The sequence below is a fragment of the Neophocaena asiaeorientalis genome, unplaced genomic scaffold (genome assembly GCF_003031525.2).
Source record: "Neophocaena asiaeorientalis asiaeorientalis breed wild unplaced genomic scaffold, Neophocaena_asiaeorientalis_V1.1 scaffold15, whole genome shotgun sequence".
Classification (NCBI taxonomy): Eukaryota; Metazoa; Chordata; class Mammalia; order Artiodactyla; family Phocoenidae; genus Neophocaena; species Neophocaena asiaeorientalis.
Window position 1 is genome coordinate 7,897,134 of NW_020185328.1, and position 17,289 is coordinate 7,914,422.

The 17,289-nt window shown below is 36.7% G+C and overlaps 1 protein-coding gene across 1 annotated transcript in view; it reads right to left on the reverse strand.

Annotated features, from left to right (window-relative positions):
* Window positions 1-2,127: 2,127 nt before the first annotated feature.
* SLC44A5 (solute carrier family 44 member 5) overlaps window positions 2,128-17,289 on the reverse strand; it is a 158,474-nt gene continuing 143,312 nt past the window's right edge. Inside the window, exons 16-21 of the mRNA XM_024734564.1 lie at window positions 12,983-13,086; window positions 11,841-11,914; window positions 11,154-11,224; window positions 10,939-11,027; window positions 9,515-9,599; window positions 2,128-3,093 (exon numbers count right to left, since the gene is read on the reverse strand). Of these exons, the coding sequence (XP_024590332.1) occupies window positions 2,987-3,093; window positions 9,515-9,599; window positions 10,939-11,027; window positions 11,154-11,224; window positions 11,841-11,914; window positions 12,983-13,086 (530 nt within the window). The 3' untranslated portion in view covers window positions 2,128-2,986. The remainder of the gene's footprint in view (window positions 3,094-9,514; window positions 9,600-10,938; window positions 11,028-11,153; window positions 11,225-11,840; window positions 11,915-12,982; window positions 13,087-17,289) is intronic.

The following is a 17,289-nucleotide window of genomic DNA, read 5'->3' on the forward strand; positions in this document are numbered from 1 at the left end:
CCAATTTTCCCTGCAGAAGTCTTTTAGTTGTAATTTAAAAAATATATTAGGAGCTACCAATTTAAATAATGTATCATTTTTCAATCTAATATTTAAAACAATATTAACATATTCACTAGCATTTTCAAAACGTCCTAGCCATTCTATTTAAAAATGAATTACAAAACAAAAGATCTTAGTATAAAAAATGTTCCGTGTTATTAACAATTCCCTTGCAACTTCTGATGGCTTCACGTATTACAATATAAGCTTTGGTATAAAACATGCAAATAAAAGCCAACAAGGTCGTGAATACAGTGTTCCATACACAAAGCACTTATGAAACAAGTGTAGCACATACACAGCAGATGAGGGAAAGGTAACACCGCTGCAGGATGACCAGAGTTTGCACTTCTACTGCTTCTTAGTTTGTGCATTTTGCTCGTTCAAAATCTTCAGCAGAGATTGACTCATGTAATAGGGTCTTTCAGCAGAACCATCGTTTCTTTCTAAATCTTCCACTAGGAGGAAGAATGGCACAGGGTAAATATCAAAGCAAAACTGTAAGAGAAGTAACATCGCCATCTGCTGCATACTTGCTTTACAGCAGTTCAAAATGTTATTCTAAAAAACAGCATAGTTTGGCATCAACATTATTGTAAACATAACTATGAGAAAACAATCAGCCCTTGTTATTATATCAATAAGATATTATCTCATTCTGTGTACCAGGTCTGATTCTGCCAATAGCACGTGCCTCTCAGCTGCATGATTAAGGAAATAAGTTTTATCTTCTTTTAGAGAGCAAATGTAACTACACAAAAAACAAGATGTATGAGGAATTTCTAAATTCACCTTTAAATTCCTAAAAAGTATGATGTATTCAACTTGCCTTCTAAGTTACCATATTAGTTCAAGATTGCTTTTGTTTTTTGAGCAACAATTTAGGTGGTACAGTTTTTTTTTTTAAAGATTTGTAAATTTTCAATATATTTCAAATCTTTGAACCCAGAATTTTGAGAAGTATTGCTCTGTGTTTTCAGTTATTACCTTAATTTCTTTATAAGAAAGTGGCTTTTAAATTTTTCTCAACTCATTTTTCTCTATATTTCAATTATACAAAGAAGTAATTAATGAAAAATATTTTTCTAACTAGAATTAAGCACATAATATAGTTAAAACTTCTATACTTAGAGGTTTTTAAAGAATATTTATTAAGAATATTGAACCAAACGACATTGCTTTTCCTATGATTTTGCAACCAAGGGTTATATTCTTAAAATATAGCCAAGTTTAGAATGTATCTATCTCCATACAGTTCAGTGAATACTTTTACTGTGGAGAATTTTCTGGTCTAATCAGCAGATTTAAATGTTAAGCATTTAAAACATGGGCCCCCATCTAGTACCAAGAATCTAAAATACAGAAGTTATGATTGTTAGAATTCTCTAAATTAATCTCCTTTGTCTTTCTCAATTTTCTAACTCCTAGAACAGCCAGGCTTATAAGGAAAAAATAGGCAAATGATTGCACACATGTTGATTTATATTTTATGCAAGTGATTTTCCACCTTTTATGTGTATCAGAATCACTAGAGAACTTTATAATAATTCACAAGCTGCCCCACACCCAAATACTTATATCAGAATCTCTTGGGGTGGGGAGCACAGGTATCAGTATTTATAACAATTTCTCAGAGTGATTCTGATACGTACACAAAAAATTTAAAATTGTTTCATCATTATGAATTTTTCAACTACTCCTAAAAGGGGACTTATTCCTTATAGTTTTTCAATACTTAAGTTAGAGGTAACCATTTTACTAGATTTTTGTTGTGAACCCTGTATTACTGAATAATAAAATAATAACTATCTAGAAAGATAAGTTATCGCTGTTCTCTGAATTATACTTCAAGGAGCATGAGAGTGAAGAAAGTATTTGCCAAGGTATGAAGCCAAATGACACTTCTGATTATAGTCATCTCAAGAAAGTAAGCCAAGAGCAAGATGGTGGCCATAGAAGGACCAATATTTTGAAAATCTCCCCTATTCATTAGCTTCTTGCTATTAAGCTGCTATGAAGTCAGTCTAAAATATACCTATTGTATTTTCAAATATCTATCATAGAAAAGATTACATTTTAAATTCACTTTTAGTAAAAAAACAAACCTAACAAGTGTCCTTTCAGGTTTTTTTCTTGCGTGTAGTACACATTCATGAATGTCCACTAGGCGCAAGGGAAATTGTTTATGCTGCAAAATGTAGTCTATATAGTGAGGATATCAAACATACTGAAATGACAAATGTTTTCAACCAGTGAGCTAAGAAAAAAACAAATGCAAGAAGACTTGTTTTAATCACTAAACATTGCAGGATTCTTTTTTTTTTTTAACAATGTGTGTAAACTTGCCCACAAAAGCTGGGTAATATTAAACAGCCAGTAAGGCACTTTGTCAGAGAGGACTAAGTCGTAAAGGCTGGATGATTGACAATTTGTTTAATAGGAAACAGTCTATACTTAGAGCAAAATCTGGAGTGTGGCGCTCCTTTTACCGATTTATTGTCAAACAGGAGTGGGGAAAACTTTAAAATCTTCTGTTTTACTTTGTTTACCAATTTTCCCTGCAGAAGTCTTTTAGTTGTTGTAATTTTAAAAATATATTAGGAGCTACCAATTTAAATAATGTATCATTTTTCAATCTAATATTTAAAACAATATTAACATATTCACTAGCATTTTCAAAACGTCCTAGCCATTCTATTTAAAAATGAATTACAAAACAAAAGATCTTAGTATAAAAAATGTTCCGTGTTATTAACAATTCCCTTGCAACTTCTGATGGCTTCACGTATTACAATATAAGCTTTGGTATAAAACATGCAAATAAAAGCCAACAAGGTCGTGAATACAGTGTTCCATACACAAAGCACTTATGAAACAAGTGTAGCACATACACAGCAGATGAGGGAAAGGTAACACCGCTGCAGGATGACCAGAGTTTGCACTTCTACTGCTTCTTAGTTTGTGCATTTTGCTCGTTCAAAATCTTCAGCAGAGATTGACTCATGTAATAGGGTCTTTCAGCAGAACCATCGTTTCTTTCTAAATCTTCCACTAGGAGGAAGAATGGCACAGGGTAAATATCAAAGCAAAACTGTAAGAGAAGTAACATCGCCATCTGCTGCATACTTGCTTTACAGCAGTTCAAAATGTTATTCTAAAAAAGCATAGTTTGGCATCAACATTATTGTAAACATAACTATGAGAAAACAATCAGCCCTTGTTATTATATCAATAAGATATTATCTCATTCTGTGTACCAGGTCTGATTCTGCCAATAGCACGTGCCTCTCAGCTGCATGATTAAGGAAATAAGTTTTATCTTCTTTTAGAGAGCAAATGTAACTACACAAAAAACAAGATGTATGAGGAATTTCTAAATTCACCTTTAAATTCCTAAAAAGTATGATGTATTCAACTTGCCTTCTAAGTTACCATATTAGTTCAAGATTGCTTTTGTTTTTTGAGCAACAATTTAGGTGGTACAGTTTTTTTTTTTTAAAGATTTGTAAATTTTCAATATATTTCAAATCTTTGAACCCAGAATTTTGAGAAGTATTGCTCTGTGTTTTCAGTTATTACCTTAATTTCTTTATAAGAAAGTGGCTTTTAAATTTTTCTCAACTCATTTTTCTCTATATTTCAATTATACAAAGAAGTAATTAATGAAAAATATTTTTCTAACTAGAATTAAGCACATAATATAGTTAAAACTTCTATACTTAGAGGTTTTTAAAGAATATTTATTAAGAATATTGAACCAAACGACATTGCTTTTCCTATGATTTTGCAACCAAGGGTTATATTCTTAAAATATAGCCAAGTTTAGAATGTATCTATCTCCATACAGTTCAGTGAATACTTTTACTGTGGAGAATTTTCTGGTCTAATCAGCAGATTTAAATGTTAAGCATTTAAAACATGGGCCCCCATCTAGTACCAAGAATCTAAAATACAGAAGTTATGATTGTTAGAATTCTCTAAATTAATCTCCTTTGTCTTTCTCAATTTTCTAACTCCTAGAACAGCCAGGCTTATAAGGAAAAAATAGGCAAATGATTGCACACATGTTGATTTATATTTTATGCAAGTGATTTTCCACCTTTTATGTGTATCAGAATCACTAGAGAACTTTATAATAATTCACAAGCTGCCCCACACCCAAATACTTATATCAGAATCTCTTGGGGTGGGGAGCACAGGTATCAGTATTTATAACAATTTCTCAGAGTGATTCTGATACGTACACAAAAAATTTAAAATTGTTTCATCATTATGAATTTTTCAACTACTCCTAAAAGGGGACTTATTCCTTATAGTTTTTCAATACTTAAGTTAGAGGTAACCATTTTACTAGATTTTTGTTGTGAACCCTGTATTACTGAATAATAAAATAATAACTATCTAGAAAGATAAGTTATCGCTGTTCTCTGAATTATACTTCAAGGAGCATGAGAGTGAAGAAAGTATTTGCCAAGGTATGAAGCCAAATGACACTTCTGATTATAGTCATCTCAAGAAAGTAAGCCAAGAGCAAGATGGTGGCCATAGAAGGACCAATATTTTGAAAATCTCCCCTATTCATTAGCTTCTTGCTATTAAGCTGCTATGAAGTCAGTCTAAAGCTAGGTTCCCACACTTCAGGGTCATTAAATAAATTACTATTTATATTAATTTATAACAGTAATACATTTCTGACTCTCTTCTTGGATACATGGATCATATAGCAGATCAAAATGTTAGATCAACATGTTCCTTTCTGTCAAGACATAAATAATCCTTATACACAAACTTAGTGTAAAAGCCAAAAGGATACTATTGATTCAATGCTCCTTTTGGGGTACATTTTTACACTGTTTGCCATGTCATACGCACTTGCACACAGGAGATGGATAGGCAAAGTACGTGAGTGTCTGATTCATGCTTTGCTACGCCAGAGCCTGGTTTGTTGCTCTGGCCAGCAAGGGTGGAGTATGAAAGTAACTCTCCTCCTAAACCCTTCAGGAAGAGATTTCCTAACCTACAGTATGCCTCTTGTAAAGGTACAAGATGAGGTACCTATGGAGGGCTAATATTTCCTTAGGGTAAAATCTGAAGTGTCTTTCTTATCTTTTCTCTTTCTTCACTGAAAGTTAAGCTAAAATTAAACTTTTTATAGAAAACAGCCACATCATCTCTTTAATCTAGAAACTCATAACAGATATAATCACTCTTCTGAAACAGATCCATACCCATTTTCTATATGATGGGCATAGGAAAATAGGGATTTATCTCTATTTGGGTTACAGACAAATGGCATGAGTTATGTGGCCATCTCAGCTCTGCTCAGAATATTTTCATGGTGGCCAGAGGTTCATATTATTGGAAATGACATTCCAGAACTCAGATTCAACTTCACTATAAATATAATTTCACTAAAACAAAATGGTCTATGAAGGTTCCACAGTAATTTTTACCTAGTAATGCAGCCTATGGAACCTGTATAACATTAACGTCTATACGTTTGTTGTGGTCTCGAATCACTTACTGAAATATACTTCCTAGGGAACCATTAATACAAGTTTAATCACAGTTTAGAATGTTGTCCACTAGCTTGAACAGTATAAATATAACCATAGCACCATATTTACAAATTTAGTACCATATGCTGGTTAACTATAAATCAATCTTTTTATGGCTAATTGATTACACATTTATAGTGCTTTCAAAAATTTCCTGAATACCCTTTACAAATATACATTTATAAAAAGAAAGGCTATCAAAATGCTGCAATGGGAAACAGCATGCCAAGTTATAAAAGTTTTGGAAACACTTTCAGCTATAGACTTTAAAAAAATGTGTGACATTTACACCTCGCTCTTCAGCTGGGACCACTATAAAGTATCCTAGTTCACAGAGGCTACTGTCATCAATTGCCTGATACCTCAGATGGTACCAAGTTCTCGCTTTTTAGGAATAAGCACTGAAATTTCACATTACTTAAAAGCATCATTTTCAAATACAAATGACCTAATTTACAAAACTTCTACTTAAAAATGAATGGCACTGTTTGGAGCTTTTCTACTCTTTCTGCTTCTGGGGAACTAGTTGCTTCTTGTTCAGAATTCCGTGCAGGGTAGGGGTTATGAAGTAGGGTTTTTCTGTAGATCCATCATTTCTTTCCAGATCTTCACCTGTATATGCAGCAGCCAAAGCAGGCAAAAGCAGCAACAGCAGCAGAACAATTATATGCATTTTTATAAATTGGAGAGTCGAACAGGGAAAAATCAGAGAAAGCAGTGTTAGAAAGTCAAATATAAGACAAATTAGTGCAGTTAAGTAGCTGATGCTGGTCAAAGTAAGAAGCTTCAACCTCTGCCAGGAAGCACTGAAACTTCCTAAATCCCACCCACTCCAAAGAGGTTTATTTTGATAGTTTAAAGGTTAATAAGATCTTTTATGTCCTTTCAAATGTGTTATCTTTAAATTCTAACGACTGTTCATTTCAGAGAGGTAAATTGCCACATCTTCTGAGATGAAGCTGAATAAAAAGTATGGTGTGATAAATGTAGAGAATAATTGAATTTCAGAGTTCAAAGTCTGTTTTAATGGTAATTCACACCCTCATGTTACAGATGAAGAAACTGAGACCCAGGGATGTAAAATGATTCTCCTGAAATTGAAAGCTCTGGGGCAACAGGATGAGGTGAGGACCCAGTCTCTTGACACCTACTTCAGTTCTCATTCTACTTAACTAAGCGGTGTCCTGTCCTAAATCCTTGTAGTTTACCTCAGATTATATTCAAAAGCTAATACAGTGTTTGCTGACTTCTGTAATACATGAGTTTATATTCCTGCTTTGCTTAGGCTAATAATAAAATGATGGATATTCACTGAGCACACATCTGTTGGGTGGTTGGAGACAAACATGAGAATGATGCTGAGAAGCAAGGAGAAGTTTGCATGGAATTAAATTTCCTGCAGATCCATATAATTCACAGCTGATAATATCTATCTCAATAAATATATAAATGCAACTTGAAACTGTTTTGACTAGTATATTAAAAATGTTATGCTATTTTAGCCTTTATTTATTATGAAATAAAGGATAAGAAATATTATATAAAACCATATAGCACAATCACAGATTTATGGAATAAATCTAAGTTATTTTTCATCATACTCTCTTAGGAATGGTTGGATTATTGGTTTATTAGATTTTTACATGAGACTTCACAGTGACTTTCCCCACATACAAAATGAAAAGCTAAGAAGGGAACATGATAGATGCTGAACATTTTTGTTCTTTTTTCCTTAATCATATTTCTATATCTTATATCACATATCATATGTTGTATGTTTATATCATTATTACTTTTGAGGGATTGGTAGGAACTGTGGTATCAATCACATAATGAAAGTAATCATCTACAACTATTGTTTTTTTCCCATCCTGGGACCAGAATTCTCATTGCCTTGTAATGTGGAAAGGATGCTATGTCTCTATAAATGAAGTGTTTGTCTGCAAATAGTTTGCATTTTTAAAATCACCAGTTTTCTGGCAGTCAAGATAATAGGTATAAAGCGGTATATATTTTTTAAAAAGGTACAGTTCCACACAATCATAATTTGCCTTAGAGTATCATTTAAGAAGAAAAATTTTCCAAAGTTAGATGTTGCCCATAGTAACAGCTGCAGAGGGAAGAAAAATACAATTTGGCTTCTCTTGTTCTTTATTATCAAAGACAAGAACATCCAAAAAGAAACTATTCACATTCAACACACAATGTGTTAAATAAGGCTGAAATTATACCTGCTTTTCAAGAAGTTGGCAATTAGTAATATAGATGAGTGGAAAACATTTCTTAGTGCTCAAATTTAAAATCTACTGTCAAAATTAAAATCTACAAGATTTGCCAAAGATTGGAAACTGATAGGTTCTAAACATCTCCCGGGATACATTTTGAGAAAACTTTTCAGTTACAAGAATCAGGCAGATCCCAGTGGGCTCTCCCAGTTTCATTCCCATGATTAGCATTTGAGATGAAAGGAGAGACCTCTGAACATTCAAGATCTCTGTCTCTTCTGTGTCTTAAGCTACCTTATTCCCATGCTCCTTCTTCCACCTCACATCTGAGCTGAAGTTTGTTCATGTGGTATTTTGTAGATGGCTTTTCCTGACAAACCACTGAAGCACTAGGAAAAGATTAAACATTCCAGTTCCATTTATAGCCAGAGGAAGAGCTAACTTGTACACAAAGTTCTCCTGATTAATTTGTCCAGTTATTGAAAATTGATTTGTTAAATGTTCAGAAAAAAAAATCAAATCATTTTCTAGAAGGTTTTTTCCTTCAATATATCTCCCTAAAGTTAGTATCTTTAGGGATATATATATATATATATCTCCTCTCCTGACCCCAGCATGCAGTTGGTGCTGTGAGTTACACTAAAAAATAAACTGTTCATTTTATACAAGTAGATCACTCAGTAATGCCCTGTCATAGAATGTTTTCTCTGCTTCTCTTAAGAGTAACGTGCCAGAGAAATAATCTCTCAGAGGGTATTAGTTGTAGCGCTAACAAGTTCTGTTCTTTTACCTGTTGACCCTACTTTATCTAGGTTGAAGGAAAGGACAGATCAAGCTCCTGATGGGCACTAGGTTCTCCAGGGCTTTTAAGATGAGGTATTGGGGCTTCCCTGGTGGTGCAGTGGTTGAGAGTCTGCCTGCCGATGCAGGAGACACGGGTTCGTGCCCCGGTCTGGGAAGATCCCACATGCCGTGGAGCGGCTAGGCCCGTGAGCCATGGCCGCTGAGCCTGCGTGTCCGGAGCCTGTGCTTCGCAACGGGAGAGGCCACAACAGTGAGAGGCCCGTGTACCGCCAGTCAAAAAAGTTGAGGTATTAATAGAAAACATATCCATTCTGCATACGTGAGGTGCACAGGCCACATAGAAGCACAGTGAAGAAGTCAGTGATGAAAGCTCTATTGAAGTATTTTAACACTATGCGTCAGAGTTGATCTAGCCATTTCCTAAACACGCCTCTCTATGAATCCTATCTATTTGTCATCGTGTTACCCAGTATGAATTGGCCCTATGTGTCTTTGAAACCATTGCCAGCTTGGCTTTATCAGAAGGTATAAAGGCTGTCCTCAGAGTCCCCAAAGCCCACCCTCAAAGCCCAGTTATGTCTTCAGTTGTTAATAAAGCACAACAGAAGCCAATCATTATTATAAATTTGAAAACATTAAGAAATTAAAATAATTTCATGCTAACACCATGCCATGATGCCTGACCCTCCAGTGCTTTGCAAACTCCATCTCTCAGCCTTTAACGTTTACAAAGCATCTACTAGACAATGTCTCTTTCCAAATAAACTGTTTTGCAGTTTCAGCCAGGTCATAGCAAATCCACAAGCCAGCTAAAAGACTGGGTCTTAACCTTTTCATCTTTTGGTTATCCACCAGAGGGGGAAAACACATATACTGAAAACTTACAGAAGCAGATGAAAATTGTTTCAATACACATTGCATAGACGCTGAAGAATCCATGTGCAATTAGGTAAGATCCAATCATGACTGTCTGTAAATGAGCAGAGAAGAGAATGAAGATGCCATTAACTTGTCCAAAAGAACAATAATGCAGTTTTAAATAAAATCGTGATGAGGACGCTTTGAAATACTCTGTGTTGGAAAAGATTTCAATATAGGAATGTAAAAAGTTCAATGATAAAGTTTTTGAGTGCCTTTGTACTGGGATTTAAACAAAATGTACTAGTTTACCTGCCAATTTTCTTATCACTATCCCCAATGCCTACCAAAAACATCCCAGATTTAGGATCCTGCACACTGAGGCAGTAAAGCACAGGAGTTAAGACCATACACTGCCTAGGTTTAATCACAGCTCAGGCACTCACTCGACAAATCACCTAACGTCTCTGGGCTTCCTACATAAGATTGTTGGTGGGGAAGGGGAGAATGTGAGTAATAATGGTATTTATGACACATGGATTGAGTGAGTTAATATACTGTAATAGATCTCGCAGGACTCCCCCCAGGTCCTCTCCAGCTGCCACATCTATCCCCTAGTTGTTGGGAATGTATGTAGGCTGCTGATGACTCAGCTGTTTTGCTCACTAGGAATTGCTCTTGCAGGGAACTGCCTCACCCAAGGTTACACCATCATTCAGAGGGCAACCCCTGGCCAACGGCTGCCTGATGCAGCATACAGAGGCCTAGTCCCTTTGTCAGAATTTCCTGTAATTATGTCTGAGGCTTCAGCTATAATTAATGCATGGATCAGCTTCTTCTTTTGCCTGGTCCTGTCCTCCTCACTTCCTTTCAAGTGTATCTCAGGAGAGCACTTCATAATAAGCCTTCTGCATGCAATCCTCTGTCTCAGGGGTTGCTTCCAAGGGACCCAAGCTCTAAAGCAGAATGAGGCTTGGCCTCAAAGTAAGACCAATCATGTTAGCTATCATTATTTCTCCTATTCCTTTTTGGTTTTTTTATTTTGCCATTTCTCATAAATCAGAGTCAATGTTACCCAGACGCTATGGAATGAATTGTGTCCCCTCAAAATTCATATGTTGAAACCTAATCCCCAAAGTGATGGCATCTGGAGGTGGGGCCTTCAGGAAGTAATGAAGTTACAATGATGGAGCCCTTGTGAATGTGATTAGTGCCCTTATAAGAGAAGACAGGAGAGATGAAATCTCTCTCTGCCATGTTAGGATACAGCAAGAAAGTGTCCCTTTGCAAATTAGGAAGAAAGCTCTCACCAGGAACTGAATCTGTGGGCACCTTGATCTTGGACTTCTCAGTCTTCAGAACTGTGCGGAATAAATCCCTGTTGTTTAAGCCACCCAGTCTATGGTATTTTTGTTGTAGCAGCCCAAACTTACTAAGACATCAGCTCTTACCAGCAAAGGTACCCAGTAGTAATTTAAAGATGTTGGTCCTGCTATAATCATTGGGAGTCTTTCTGTGAAGAGTAGAAAGGCCAGGACACCTACAGTGAAAAGGCAGAACATGTATATTGTGCATTTGCAAAGGAACATAGGTTTGTGTAGTAAAGAAGTTTTTCTAAGCACATGTTAAACTTATTACTACTACTATTACTACTACTACTACTTACCTATACACCCAGCAACTAGAATCTTCCCCAGGATTAGTACAAAGTCTGTCACTCTATCCATAACTGCAACTCTGAGAATCAGAAAAAAGAAAGTATAATTTTGTGTTTAAATTATATTTGTTATCAGAAATTTATGAGAGTAAATAATTCATGAGTTCATTTTGATGTGTCTTTGCTGAAATTTTATTTGGCCTTTGTTAAATGCAAGAAATGAAGTTAGAACCCAGGCATGATTTTCTGACTTATTTATAATGGAGTAAACAGAAGATGGCATTGTAAGGCTGTCAGGTGCTATTGGTGGTGTCAGCATTTCTCTCTCTAATTCGAGGACTATGGATACCCTGAATCCTGAGGATGGCTGCACTGGTTCTCTGATTTTGTTCACTCAGACTCTGTCAATTTTGGGAAGGGGGAATAGTCAGAAACATGATGATAATGTTCATGTGGGGAATTTCTTGAGCGTAGGAGATAATAAAAATGAATAAGTGCCAGTGGGTATAAAGGCATAGGTGGATGATGGGAGCAATAATTCTAAAACATATGAAGAAATTAATGGTGTGAAGGAGAAGATTTAAATCTATTAAAATAAAAAATAAGATTCATGTCTAATAAGACCACCAACATGTGAAGTATGGATGCTAAAGCTTCACCAAATCATCTACTGCCATGCTCAACCTGATTACTTACTTTAAAATATTTCTCATCAGCAGATTGAAAGCATCTCTCGCTGACCTGCAGAAGTTTTTGCCATATATTGCAATCTGAGGAAGACAGTTGATATTATTCTGGAGTCAGTAACGTAATTTAACAAGACCAACAGACAATCCAGTGACAGGAACATGAATTAATTCTGTCACCCACACAGTTATTCTCCTTCCTTTTTCCAACAGTTGGGTTCATGGGAGGCTTGGGCAGTGTGTGTCCTCAACTCTGCACAACTCTCAGAGTCATTGACAATAAGGTATGTTTTGGTTGCTATTTGCCTTAAATTCCATGGGGATTAGACAGCTTCAAACAGGTAGGTCTTCGTCTCAAATCCCAGGACACAGCTTCTGTCTTTGAAGTGTTTTGGCTATGGTTTGTTGCTGAATGGGTTAAATGTTGTAGCGTTCACATTAAAAATTACTCTCAGGAAACCCAGTGCCTTCCAATACACTTGCTTTATTGATTAAAAGGCTCAATACAATATTCTCACTGGAGGTATATTAATGACTCTTTGAATGTCCATAACTATTTGAATCACCCATGCAGACCCTATATCACTGTGATAATATGTGAGTGTTATAAGGCTGTAGCTGCTAAATTTTAGAATAATATTTTTGGATCCCCTATTTTAAAAAAAATCTCTTTAGAAGCCTCCATATTTCCATAGGAAATAAGTAACAAATTCAGCTATGCATTATCAATTCCCACACATTTCAAAATAAGAATCATAAAAAGAAATAGACCCTTCCTTAAAAATATGTAAATCCCGGAATTAGAAGAATATTTTCTTTTCACAGTGAAACATAGACTAGGTAAGCTTTCCTCCCACTAAACTATGTCAAATACAAACAAAATCATTTTCAATCTAGCACATTTTTATACTTCTAAGGTAAATAATATTTTCCCTCTCCAAAAAGGTATTGAAGGTAATAATGAACTACAGTTAAGTTACTGTCTCAACTAGGAAAACATAGCCCTGAATGATGCATTGGATTCACAAATTCTTATAACAACATGGTGATAAATTCAACTGCTTGATGCACAAGTGCTTTAGAGATGGAAACGTAGACATGGGGTTTGGGTTTGCAAAGAAGCAGTTTAGTAAATAAAAATAAGCTACTTACCATAACATAGGCATTTCTGTTCAAAAACTTTACTGCTTTTTCTAAACACCAGAAACAGCATCTCAGGCAGCATTTTAGGAATTTAGAAATGTTGTTCTGGGCCTCTATGAGAAGGAGATATTTAAACCTATTAATGATTTGCAAACTCTAGGAATCAAAAAAATATAGTAAAACTTTAAGTGTGCTTTAAAACTTTTTTAATTGCAGTGAAATATACATAAGATTTACCATTTTAACCATTTTTAAGTGTACAATTCAGTAGCATTTAGTACATTCACGATTTTGTGAAATTACCATCACTATCAATTTCCAGAACTTTTCATCATCTCATATAGAAACTCTGTACCCATTAAACAATAACTCCTCATTCTCCCTTTCTCCCAGTCCCTGGTAACCTCTGTCATACTTCTGTCTGTATGAATTTGCCTCCTCTAGATACCTCATATAAGTAGAATCATACAATATTTGTCCTTTTGTGTCTTGCTTATTTCACTTAGCATTAAATTGTCAAGATTCATTATTACATTTATTTTTAGAGCTGAATGACATTTCATTGTATGTATATGTCACATTTTGCTTATTCTTTTATCTGTTAATGGAAATTTGGGTTGTTTCTACCTTTTGGCTATTGCAAATAATGCTCCTGTGAACACTGGTGTGCGAGTATTTGTTTGAGTCCCTGCTTTCAATTATTTTGAGTATATATGTAGAAGTGGAATTGCTGGCTCATATGACAATCAAATTTTTGACTTTTAAAGGAATCACCATACTGTTTTCCACAGTGGCAAATCAGTGGTGATTTTACATTCCCACCAGCAATGCACAGGTGTTCCAATTTATCCTCACCCTACAAAAATTTGTTATTTTTCATTTTTTGATACTAGACATTCTAATGGGTATGAATTGGTACCTCACTATGGTTTTGATTTGCATTTCCCTAATGACTAATATTGAAGATCTTTTCATGTGTTCATTTACCATTTATATATGTTCTTTAGAGCAATGTATATGAAATCCTTTGCAGGAGGGATAAAGATGGTGTCATAGGAGGCTCTTGAACTTCCCTCCTCCCCCAGATGCATTGAATGTACAGCTACACATGGAGCAATTTCCTCTGAGAGAAATCCAGAAACAAGCTGAGTGACTCCTACACATCAGGCAACGATGAAAATCCCACGTTGAAATGGTAGGAAAGGCTGAAACACACTCGCCATAAACTCTACCCCTGGTACAACACCATCCAATCAGGACAATACCCCCAACTCTCAGCTTCTCCCTGAGGAGTGAAGGGTTTGGGCAGCACATCAAGGATTCCAACTTTTAAGGCTCCCACCCAAGAGACAGACCCCGCAAAACACTTAGCTCTGATAGCCAAAGGGGCTTGTTTCTACAAGTTCTACAGGACTATAAAAAACAAAGAAGCAGTTCTTAACAGGCACATATGCTAGCAATCACTATACCTCCAGGCTTAGCAAAGACGGAGCAGGCAAAAACGCCCATTTTCCAGTGTCTTCCTGGGAGGGGATTGACTGCGCACTTTACAATCTTGTGCCTAAAATTCCAGCTTCTAGTTTGCACACTCTTGGAGCTAGCTATGATCCTCCATTGACCCAGGGGGAGCAGGTCACCAACATTTCTTTGGAAGGAGCTTATACACCTGTGTGGTGCCCCAGTTTCTGCAGCTGCTGCCCGAGTCATGGTCCCCGCTTTGTGTGGCTCTAATAGGGCTTGCACAAATGAGTCTCACAGGACTGTAGAAAACAAATAATCCATTTTTAAATGGTAAAGGAATGCCCTACCACCACCACCACCACCATGGCTATACATCCTGGCTCAGTGCAGAGGGGGCAGGCAAAAGCCACCTCCTAGTTTCTCCCTGAAAGGATAATCTACATACTTTCCCAGCTGCTGCTTAAGGGTTTAGCATCTAATCAACCGGCATCTAGGTTCTGACTGTGATCCTCCGCTTTGGGACCCTGACAGGTCTAGGTACACCTTCAATTACTAAGAGCCACTAAACTAACTATGGTGGCTAGGACAATCACAAAGATTTGAGAGAACCAGAAGGTTCGGCTGGGCTGATTAATGAAGCTCATCTCCTACATGAGACTATTCTGTCAAGTTGGGAAAGATGGCTGTTTTATCTAATGCACAGAAAGCAATACAGAGAGTCAAGAAAAAAAAAAAGAGAAGGAGAAACAAGGGAATACTTTCCAAATAAAAAAAATATATGTATTTCCAGAAACTGATATTTCTGAAACAGAGATAAGTGATTTAACTCGTAAAGAATTCAAAATAATGGTCATAAAGATGCTCACCATGGTCAAGGAGAAATGCATGAACAAAATAAGAATTCAATTAAGAGATAGAAGATATCAAAAAAAAATCAAACAATTTATAGAGCTGAAGAATACAATTGAACTGAAAAATTCAATAGGGGGATTCATAGCAGATTAGATCTAGTGAAAGAAAGGATTGATGGACTCCCTCTTGTGAGAGCACCAGAATCACAACTAACTGCTGAACAAGCATTGACAGGAAGACACTGGTGGAACTCACCAAAAAAGATACCCCACATCCAAAGAAAAAGGAGAAGCCACAGTGAGACGGTAGGAGGGGCACAATCACAATGAAATCAAATCCCATAACTGAAGGGTGGGTGACTCACAAACTGGAGAACACTTATACCACAGAAGTCCACCCACTGGAGTGAAGGTTCTGAGCCCCATGTCAGGCTTCCCAACCTGGGGTCTGGCAATGGGAGGAGGAATTCCTAGAGAATCAGACTTTGAAGCCTAGCAGGATTTGACTGCAGGACTTTGACAGGATGGGGGAAACAGAGACTCCACTCTTGGAGGGCACACACAAAGTAGTGTGTGCATCGGGACCCAGGGGAAGGAGCAGTGACCCCATAGGAGACTGAACCAGACCTACCTGCTAGCGCTGGAGGGTCTCCTGTAGAGGTGGAAGGTGACTGTGGCTCACTGTGGGGACAAGGACACTGGCAGCAAAAGTTCTGGGAAGTACTCCTTGGCGTTAGCCCTCACAGAGTCCGCCATTAGCCCCACCAAAGAGCATGGGTAGGCTCCAATGTTGGGTCACCTCAGGCCAAACAACCAACAGGGGGGGAACCCAGCCCCACCCATCAGCAGACAAGTGGATTAAAGTTTTACTGAGCTCTGCCCACCAGAGCAACAGCCAGCTCTACCCACCACCAGTCCCCCCCATCAAGAAACTTGCACAAGCATCTTAGATAGTCTCATCCACCAGAGGGCAGACAGCAGAAACAAGAAGAACTACAATCCTGTAGCCTGTGGAACAAAAACCACATCCACAGAAAGATAAGACAAGATGAAAAGGCAGAGGACTATGTATGAGACGAAGGAACAAGATAAAACCCCAGAAAAACAACTAAATGAAGTGGAGATAGGCAATCTTCCAGAAAAAGAATTCAGAATAATGAGAGTGAAGATGATCCAGGACATTGGAAAAAGACTGGAGGCAAAGATCGAGAAGATGCAAGAAATGTTTAACAAAGACCTAGAAGAATTAAAGAACAAACAGAGATGAACAATACAATAACTGAAATGAAAACTACACTAGAAGGAATCAATAGCAGAATAACTGAGGCAGAAGAATGGGTAAGTGACCTGGAAGACAGAATGCTGGAATTCACTGCTGCAGAACACAATAAAGAAAAAAGAATGAAAAGAAATGAAGACAGCCTAAGAGACCTCTGGGACAACATTAAACGCAACAACATTCACATTATAGGGGTCCCAGAAGGAGAAGAGAGAAAGGACTCAAGAAAATATTTGAAGAGATTATAGTCGAAAACTTCCCTAGCATAGGAAAGGAAATAGCCACCCAATCCAGGAAGTGCAGAGTCCCAGAAAGGATAAACCCAAGGAGAAACAGGCCGGAACACACAGTAATCAAATTGACAAGAATTAAAGACTAAGAAAAATTATTAAAAGAAACAAGGGAAAAATGACAAATGAGATACAAGCAAATTCCCATAAAGTTAAAGGAACTCCCATAAGGTTAACAGCTTATTTCTAGCAGAAACTCTACAAGCCAGAAGGGAGTGGCATGACATATTTAAAATGATGAAAGGGAAGAACCTACAACCAAGATTACTCTACCCAGCAAGGATCTCATTCAGATTTGATGGAGAAATCAAAAGCTTTACAGACAAGCAAAAGCTAACAGAATTCAGCACCACCAAACCAGCTCTACAACAAATGCTAAAGGAACTTCTCTAAGTGGGAAACACAAGAGAAGAAAAGGACCTACAAAAACAAACC